Below are 9805 nucleotides of genomic sequence, written 5' to 3'. Positions count from 1 at the left end.
CACAGTTTTACCCTGGGGAAGTTTTAAGTGCAAAAGGCCCACAAGTTTATGTTGAATGAATCTAGGAACCCGCGTAATGTAAAAGTTGTAATTTGATTTGCAACGGCAACCACTAGCCGCCATTGTTTTCATTTACGCTGAAACGGCTTTTTGTTTCTGTTCGTTTAAACAAGTTACGACTCAGGAGAGTTATGAATTAATTCATTGTTTTTATTGTACTCATGTCCTGACTAGTTAAGCCATTATAATTCTCAGAACGCGTGCTGTTTTCAGTAAGACACTGCAGGTATAATTTTATTTTCTGAATAGGTCTACTCCAGCCTTTTCTAATAAATTCATGTACTTCGGTACCTACTTATGCACGATCCCGAAAGTAAACAAACTTAAACCGATTGCTTCTCCCCGCTGCATTGATTTACCCATGTCGAATTCGTAAGCTTCAAAACAACCATCTAAAACGTATTTTATTTTCTTGTTTTCTATTGATTTTTGAAGGTTTCAAATGAAAAAATGGTAGGTATACTACAGAAAATATAAAATTTTGAAAATTAAATATTAACAAGAAATACTAAATTCCAATAACTTGTTTTAGTTGCATTGTTCATTAAGCTTGGGCGCTTTTATGAAGTCTCGCTCCTAAAATAACGGAGCCATTATCTTAGCGTAATAACTCACTTTAATAATGTAAGTGGAAAATCGGCCGATAAGAGCTCTCGATGCTACAAACTGCAAGGGAAGTGTTTATTATTTCCCACGATGTAGGTCATACTCGATAGCATGCTCGCGTTTCAGGCAGGGCTACCTGCGGTCTTCGTATACATACAGTATGAGCCAAAGCACACAATGCGTTGCGGCGCCGAGGCGGTACGACCCTGGAGCGGTGTCGCTGCGTCGTATATGTAATACCTATGGCACGAGACGTGACGATGCGCTGCGGCGCCACACCGGACTATGCGAGATAATGCAGGGAGGGGCAAATGCGTTGCGACGTTGGAGCGGCTCCTACAAACATCGTTGCGGTGTGGTTGCGGCGCCGCACCGCTCGTGTGCTCGCCGTTACGGCGAAAGCTTTGTGGTGCGGCGCCGCAACGCATCGTGTACTTTGGCTCTATAGTGAGCGATATTCGAAATGCTACGGATCTATTGATTCGACAACAAAGCGCAATATTCAGAATATGCCTGAATATTCCTAGACAATTTTCTCAGGATATTCAGTGTCTGTATGAGAGAGTTTGTGCTGTTATAGTAAGCTATATTCTATTATCAAGCTAGGTATCAAACATAAACCAAACAACGATTTCTGGTATGGAAGGACGACGTAAAATAGAGCTTATTATACGATCAAGTCCAATGACTTCAGAATTACGAGTGTTTATGACCAAATACGAGTAATACGCTATATAAAATGGTCTGACCGTCCATGTGCCTGTAGTGCTTATGTTTATGTTTAATATAAACGAAAATTAAATGGTGTTTGTTTTTTATTGAACGGCGTTTTCGTACCTTACAGCGGAAGTTGTAGGAGTTTCTTTACGGCTTTTCTGTAATGAGAAATTTCATTCAAGCTGTATATTAGCAGTGAAGGTAGCTCAAGGAAATGTTGGAACATGTCCAGGTTTTGGAAACTTCGTTGTAATTTTGTTTTGTGGGCTATTGAACAAAAAAGTTTAATCCTTGGTACTTGTATTGTAGGTCATATTCCTTGGTATTAAGTATCACGATAGTTTTTCTTGGTTCTCAGTATAGGTCATCTTAAAGGGTGATGGAGGTCTCCATCCCAATCTTTGGAAACCGTCCAGGTTTTAGATATTATGATGTAAGCCTTTGTTGTCCTTGTAGAAAAGGTTTCTCTCCTTATTATAATATTATTTAGTCTAGGCACATACTGTAACAAAAGCATCAATATATCTTTGAGATAAGGGTAAGAGGTGAAACGAAAAATGTTATTGTAAGAAGTAATTGGGTATGGCACTTTTCATACTACGGTTTTATATTTGACATTGTTTCGGAATGAACATGTAATATCTAAATAACCAACGACAAATAATCATCATAATAAGTGTAAACTTTTGCAGACGTACGTAATAAAAAAATAAAATCAGTGGAAGTAATGAAGTAAACCAAGAAATTCCATCAACATGTTAAAAACGTTTCTAGAAGGTACCTGTGGGCGTAGCCTGAGCATAGCTGGTCTTATATCAGCCAATGAAAGTGCACGATTTAATTTTTTCAACCAGCTTCCATCTTCATGAGGAATCTGTCTATCGAGCAGAGGGATCCTAGATAGGTACAATTCGTTTTCCGAGACGTGGTCTTTATTCAAAATCTTATATTGCTCCTCATTCGTGTCAGATATTATGGCCATAATTTTCTGTATTATGGTAATAAACAATTGAAATAAGCATGGGGACCACAGTGGACAGCCCTGACCGGCACAGGCGGCACTCGGAAACATCACTCTCATGCACTATACATAACTGCGTTTTGTTAAAATGCCTCTGCATATAATGCTGAATCGATCTCGTGCTGCGGTCGCATCGGTAATTGGATAGCACTGTTTGTAAGCTTGCTCATTCAATCCAGCTTTAATTTGTACGTTGTTTGACGGCAGGGAGAATTTCTGACGGCACTGGATCTCCGCTGTTTGATAGGATGGTCGGAATTGGGCTCTGTAACCACACAAAGAAGTTTGCACAACGGGTTTAGGTTGTAATAATATAACAGGATGTCAATTGTAAAGTAAAACAGTAAAGACTCAAACGGAGTTCTTAGATAAGTACAGGGCCGGATTAACCATCTCGGGGCCTCTAGGCACAGCTCGTTTTGGGCCCCCCTTTTTTTTGTCGCGGAGGAAATGCTTTGCGCACTGTCACCACTGCAGGGGGACAGGGTGGTGTGTGGGACTCCCGGCGCCCTAAAAAGGGAAAAGGACGGGGTATACCCACTAAAACCTCCGCGGCTTTTCGTCGTAGCCCGAGTGGGGGTGTCGCGAGTATCCGGCCGTAGCCTTAGACTTCCGCGACACCACGCTACAGCGACAGCTCGCCTACACGGCGGACCCTACACGCCCCCCTTGTCCGACGGGAATGCCCGAAACGCCAAGCCGTTCCCGTCAGACGAAGGTGACAAGGGTGCCCCCGCACCCCCGGCCTGCTGGCCGCCACCTGGGGGCAGAGTAGAACGGTCGTACAACTGCCTTCTCCGGCCCCTTCTCCGCCTGCGGAGCGATGGGGCGAGAGGATCGTTCTCTCGCTCGCGCTCCGCTGCCTCCTTCTGAAGGATCACCTCTTCGCAAAAGGAGGCGACCACCTTCCAGCATCCTTCACTTCCCAGCATGGCGATGACCAGGCTTGGAAGCGAAAGATCCCGGCCCACGACCGCAGTGAGGACACGACGCTGCTCCTCCCAGCCTGTGCAGACCGCGAGGGTGTGCTGCACCGTGTCATCCGCCGCGCCACATTTGTGGCACACGGGGATTCCTCTCGCCCGATTCTTTGCAGGTACGAACCGAAGCAGCCATGCCCAGTCAGCACCTGCGCCAGACGGAACGTGAGGAACCCGTGCGGTCGTTCCAACCATTGGTCCAGAACAGGACCAATGGCGGTCAAACTGCGCGCGAGTCATGTCTTCGTGACGGCGCCGCACTGCTCCGGGGCCGGGCGCTTTCCACGCGCCTTGGTCTTGTCTGCCATCCAGTGATAGATGACAGACAAAGCCCCAGCTTCTAGCTTCCAAGGAGGAGTACCAGCGAGGACGCACGCCGCAGCGTGCCCTACCGTGCGGTAGGTCCTTGCGACCCTCTGCGCTATGGCCCGCTGGGGTCTGCGCAGAAGGGCAGCATTCTCCCTCTTGTTGAGTGCGTTCTCCCAGACTGGGGCGCCATACAGCGCCATGTTCCTCAGAACGCCGGCATAAAGTCGACGACACCTCGTTTGTGGCCCTCCCAAATTCAGGAGGAGCCAACTCAGTGCGTTTGCTGCCTTGAGGAGGCGTGGCGCTAGCCCGTTGAAGTGCGGGCTAAAATGCCACCTCCCGTCAAGCGTGAGGCCCAGATATTTCATTTGGCCTTTGACGTCAATCCTAACGTCCTCAACGCGTCGGGAGGGGCGCGCTGGCGAGGCCCCGGAAAGAAGAGGGCCTCAGTCTTCTCCAGCGCGACTTTCAGACCGAGGCGTTGTATTCTGCGAGCGGCTAATGTGCCGCCCGCCGACGCCAGCCGTGCCGAGGCCCCAAATGTCTTCCCCGGGCAGTGACCAGAGTGTCATCCGTATAGCATGTGACACTCATGCCCGCGAGAAGGACGCCCCGGAGGAGCTAGTTGAAGCCTAGGTTCCACAAGAGTAGACCGAGCACCGAACCCTGCGGAACCCCGCTGGCTATACCGCGCCGTTAGAGCTGGCCGTCTCTGTTAACATACAGGACTTCGCGGTCCCGTAAGTAATCGGCCAGCAGCGCTCAAAGGTACTGAGGCACCCTGTGATGTTGAAGTGCCTAGAGTATAGTGGAATGAGGGATAGTATTGAAAGCGTTGGCTATATTGAATGATACAGCCAATACACCCTCAGCCCTCTCCCTAGCCTCCGCAGTGAGGCTTTTTAGCCTCTGAAGGGCGTCGACCGTCGACCTGTCATGTAAACCAAAGCAGTAATGCCAACGTCACGAAAATTAATTAGGTTCCACAATATCGAAATATTATGACGATTGGATGTGTAAACCAAAATAAGGCGAAGTTTTGAGGTGGTTTGAGTTTTGTTGCATAAAAAATAATCTTTAACATTATTTTTTTTCATTTTTTTATCGGGAGTGCTGGGCCCCTGGTCATAGTGGGCCCCTGGCCATAGTGGGCCCCTAGGCACTGGCCTAAAGTGCCTTATGGATAATACGGCACTGGATAAGTATCCAGAATTAGAAAGCGGTACCCTTTTTTTGAAGAATATTAGTTGGTAATTTGTATTGCACAAATTACTAATAGTCACGTTTTTAGTTCCCGTAATTTAATGTTATTGTTTTTTATAAGTACGCCTCAGTGCATTGACTACAATACTTGAAATAAAGTTTGTTGTAAAGTTTGAAATAAAGTCCATCTTCTTTTTGTGTTTTGTATCATTGAGTAGAAATTTGGAAACAGTCATTGTGGTATCTAAAGCGATCCACGAATATTTATACCAATGTAGGATTGAAGATACCTACTAGGTTACTAGTAAACCTATGAATATATAATTTATGTCAGAACGCTCAGAAGTCATATCTCATCATCAAACAATAACCACATAGGTTATTGAAATACTAGTTTATACTCGTATCTAAAAATAACTCACAACCTGTATGTAGCGCCGTGGAATTGTGTTTTCGTGCTATAAATAGTTATTCCAAGTCTATTAACGAATGAATGTTGTGTCTATTTTTAAAAATCAGATTTATGTTTTGTCCCTTTTCGCTATTTTGTAGATACTATACTAATTCCTAGGTATTTTTAGGACTAGAATGAAGTATTACATACTCAAGTACGCTTATAGGCTTGTTGCAGGAATAAGAGTGACATTAAATCATGGAAATAGCTTACTCCTGCGGTTCTACACGTGATTTAGAAATAAGTGAAAGGTTTTATCCCCCGGGAACCTTTAATCCGGGTAAAACGTAATCTGTACGGGACGCCCGACCCTAAGCGGTCCACCAATGAAAGTTTCATTGTGAAACTTCATTGTTGGCTTCGAGCGAGTATAATCGGAGATAGTTGTCTTATTTGTAACGTAATTAGCGGGGCGACTTACAAATGCTGCAGATAACGGAGTTCGCCGAGAAAATTACTTCAACGAAGTAAATTGTTTCAGGAAGAAGCTTGGTAAGTATTTGATATGCATTTCAGGTTCACAAATCCATTTAGAAGGGATAAATGTTTTTTTTCTACGTAGGAATGTTTATAATAATGAACTTGTTTTAGTCACAGTGTGTGTATTTACTTGTACCAAAAAGAAGACTGAAAACCATTTAAAAAGTTCTGAAGATAGAAAGTTCGCATCTCATAAGCAAACACCATGGTTGTTTCACGTTATGTGATTATTTCGAAATTCCATCCTTCACAATTTGATTCCTTTTTCGCCTTTTGCAAAGGAGTGGGACGAAGAAGCGGGTCGGCTTTTTAGCGGGATTGTGGCGGGTGCAGGGTTACCAACCGTAAGAATTTGACCGGACTTTCGACCGCCCAGTCTATGTCCAGCTGTATAATCATCCGGGTTTTTAACTTAGGTGGGACAACCTCTCAAATATTATGAGTACTTTACCTAGTTATTTTTATCGCGTGAGGATTGAGGTGAGGATGCAGGTGTTTATATGATTTTGTGGCTAAAATTTTCGAACTTATTTTTGTTTTTACTTAAAAGGACTTTAAATTCTTATATGGTAACCCTAGCCGGGTGCAAATGTCAGTTTGGTGCGGACGCGAGTAATAACACCCTGTGCTAATGGATTGTGCTCTCTGTATCCGTTGCTCTGCATTACACATTAGCGTTATTTTGGTCTCATTTTCATAAATTTATGAATATGACAATATTTTCCCGGGTTCATGTGTGAGTTAACCGAAAATGGGGCTTTAGATTGTAATAAATGCGTTACAGCTTCTATTAGCGAGGATTAAAAAACAAGGTGATATAAACACATGTAATTGAGTTCTACACTTAAGGTAAGTAATAATTGGGGATGCCGAGACTGATTTATTATTATAATAATTTATGCATGCTCGATTAGTCAATAAATTGACAATTTCCATTAGCCTACTTATTGTAGGCACAAGACGTGGAACTTCTTCAACATGATGTTCTCATGAAAGCCTTCCTATAGTGAAGTACATGTTAAATGTTATAAAATATTGTTCCCAAAAATAAAGAATTTTAGAATTACTTACTAAATCGAAGTGAAGTTCAGTTGACCATATTATTTTACCCAATTCAAAAAAGCAATAATTTATTTTAGCTACTTCTAATTTGTGTAAAAGCTGGAGGCCAGGAAATGCTGGTAATCCTGATCCAGATATGTTTCAATCGGGTTTAGCTTGTACCGATTTATCTCTACCGGGATCTTGGTCCTTTGTGCACTCACCTTTATCCACACACGCGTTTTTCGTGGACTTCCATTATTTAATGGTAATTTTATACTATTAGCAAATGGCATAGGATAAAATATTTATTGTATACCTTTCACCTAGTTAAACTGTCATTAACTTGCTGAAACTGTTGTAGGTAAATGCAAATTATTTCAGCATATTTTTACAATATTATTATGTCTTTCAAGTGTTAATATCCGAAAATAAAGTACCTTTCCACATCGAGGTAATCGAAAGCAACGGTTCTTGAATAGGTTTCGATACAAAAGCATTCCACATGAAATAAAATTATTTATCAAAACTCCATTCCAATAATGATGCTCTTATCTAAAATGTACATTGAATCAGGTTTTCCGATGAAACCATTCGTAAGAACTTCGACTCCGGTACAATACAACAGTGACAAAGGACCCCTAACGACCTCGAATTTATCGTGAACTTTCCACTAATACCGTCATTAAACAACCCTTTGTTTTCGGCTTTGATAAAAACCCCTGAAGCACCTCGGAGTTGGTAATTTTTATCTTTCCTTCCAATGGCGGGCGCAGGAACAAAGCGGATGCCGCCGTCACCGTCTGTTCGGCCTCTGGCGCCCGTGTTAGACAAAAATATCAACAACTCGTTTTTGTACACCACTGTTTAACATTCAGAAATCTCGCAATTAATTTAAGAATCTCCCCTCAGGAGTTAAATAACGTTTTTCGTAAACATTTTCTTTTTATTCTTCGTTATTTTCATTTGAAGACCGCAACCAGTTCCGGTGAAATTCGTTACGCAAAACATTCGTTTTTAAAATGAATTTTAACTTGTAGACATCCTTTTGGCTGTTTGTGTATTGCAAAAAGTCTCGTATCGTTCATGTACATGGGATTAGTCAGGGACTCGGGGAGAAATGCATGTTTTTCATTGGGCATACTGAATTCAGTTAAAGCTTTGAAAGAGAGGAGCTTCGGAAGCGTAATGAAAATATTGTTTGACGTGTACCGAAAGGAGGGTCCCACATTTACATTCAGGTCGCCTGACACATAACGTAGAATTTCGGGCGCTGAAATGGTCATAAAGGAATAAAAAGTAGTTCTGACGATTGAGGGATTAAGCTGGCAATCATTCGATGGTTCTCGGCACCCGCATACGCGCTTGAGTGTTCCAAAGAGCTGCTTTAAAGCTTTATTTTTGAACAGGTTGAATTTCCAAATTCTTTTAAAACTGAGGTGCGGTTAAAATAATTTATAGCTACCTAGATGTCCAGATACACGCGTGATCCGTGTCCCAATTAGTTGGCACGTAATTGCAACATCATTTATCTGTTTGTTCTCTTTTGAGATGCTGCCTGCTGTGAAATTGGCTATCTATCACGTCGGAATCATATATCTCGGTGCGGACATGCGGCGAATACGAATTGTGCACTGTCCAGAAAACTGTTCGGAATATATTCCTAATATACATAATACATACGGTTGCACCCTTTCGGTGCAAGTACGTGTACATATAAACTGGCTTCTAGAACTTTTATTTATGTGCCTATAGTCTGTTTTACTACTTTGTTAGTTCAAAAAGAGTTTCGGCTCGGCGGAGTAACTAGCTAGATAATAAAACACAGCAGTTGTTTATAGTTACGGTTAAAGAAGGCCACGGAATGGGTTTTGGCATGATGCTAAATTTTTGATTACCCTGTTGTGTGTTTATTTGATACAACTCTCATTATTGTTATGTTTATTTGGCCACAAGCAAATCGAGTGAATGAATATAAGCATAGGTACTGTTTCAGTAAGAGTACTCATTTTAAGATAGATAAGAGCTGCCTTTGCAAATATTATTATCAAAATGTGAATAGATATTAAACGTATAAGCGCATCTCAAGTAACATTAATAAATAACGTAGTTAGTTTAATACCGGCGGTATTATAAGCGTTTTACATTAAACTGTACTTGAGAGGGCAAATAAGTCGGCTTACATCTTTAGCAGGATGCATGTAACTAAATTATTCAAGGGATTATGAATGAAAATTGACGTTCGGCCGGAGAGCATACGAGAAATATCGGGCTGGCTGTCGGTCAGCCTTGAATGTGGCCTCTGCTTATAGATAAAGAGCTAAGCTTACCAGACAGGATTAAATCCTTTATTTGTATTCCATTTTTTACGGCGTCGATCATGTAATCAGTAAGTATGAATAGCTAAATTCAACTTTTGATCTGTTCTTAGTTTCAGTTCCTGGTACAGCACAATAAAACTTTAAAATATAAAAAAAAAACAGAACGCTAGAGCATCATGTCAAAAAAGTTCAAAAAGAGTAGATACCTACTCAGCTTAACTTAAAGTTTAAAATTAAACTAATCGCAAAGTTAAAGATAATATAGAAAAACCTAGGGTTTTGGGCACATTTGATTGCCTACTAGGTTTAAATGTACACACAAGTACTTATATGTATTATAATTTAATTCAGCGTCAGTCTGTCCCTCGGCGTATGTATTGTACATTACCATTAGAATGTGTATTTAAGCGGTATTAGTCGCATGCTTCCCGACCAAGGACGGGCATGTTCTTAAGGAATCTATGTCGTCACTGCAATATCAATGAGAGGTATGTGGTAAGTTAACGTAGTTATAGGCAAAGCATTCTATAAGCTGGGGCTTTTCTTAAGTGTCAGAGCAAACAATGTCAGTCATTTTCATCTTCTACCATGCAAGCTGCTAAAGCAGTAAGAA

The 9805-nt window shown here is 41.9% G+C and overlaps 1 protein-coding gene across 1 annotated transcript; it reads right to left on the bottom strand.

The window, feature by feature from the left end:
• Positions 1–3060: 3060 nt before the first annotated feature.
• LOC135076679 (uncharacterized) lies at positions 3061–6229 on the bottom strand. Its single transcript, XM_063971099.1, has 3 exons — positions 6174–6229; positions 4549–4624; positions 3061–4017 (listed from the first exon to the last, which is right to left on the bottom strand). Exons 1-3 carry the CDS (start codon positions 6227–6229, stop codon positions 3061–3063), a joined length of 1089 nt encoding a protein of 362 aa, XP_063827169.1.
• Positions 6230–9805: the final 3576 nt, after the last annotated feature.

This window comes from Ostrinia nubilalis, chromosome 12, assembly GCF_963855985.1.
Source record: "Ostrinia nubilalis chromosome 12, ilOstNubi1.1, whole genome shotgun sequence".
In the NCBI taxonomy this organism is placed as follows: Eukaryota; Metazoa; Arthropoda; class Insecta; order Lepidoptera; family Crambidae; genus Ostrinia; species Ostrinia nubilalis.
The sequence above is the reverse complement of the archived record's forward strand: the minus strand, read 5'-3'. Positions and strand labels throughout refer to the sequence as shown.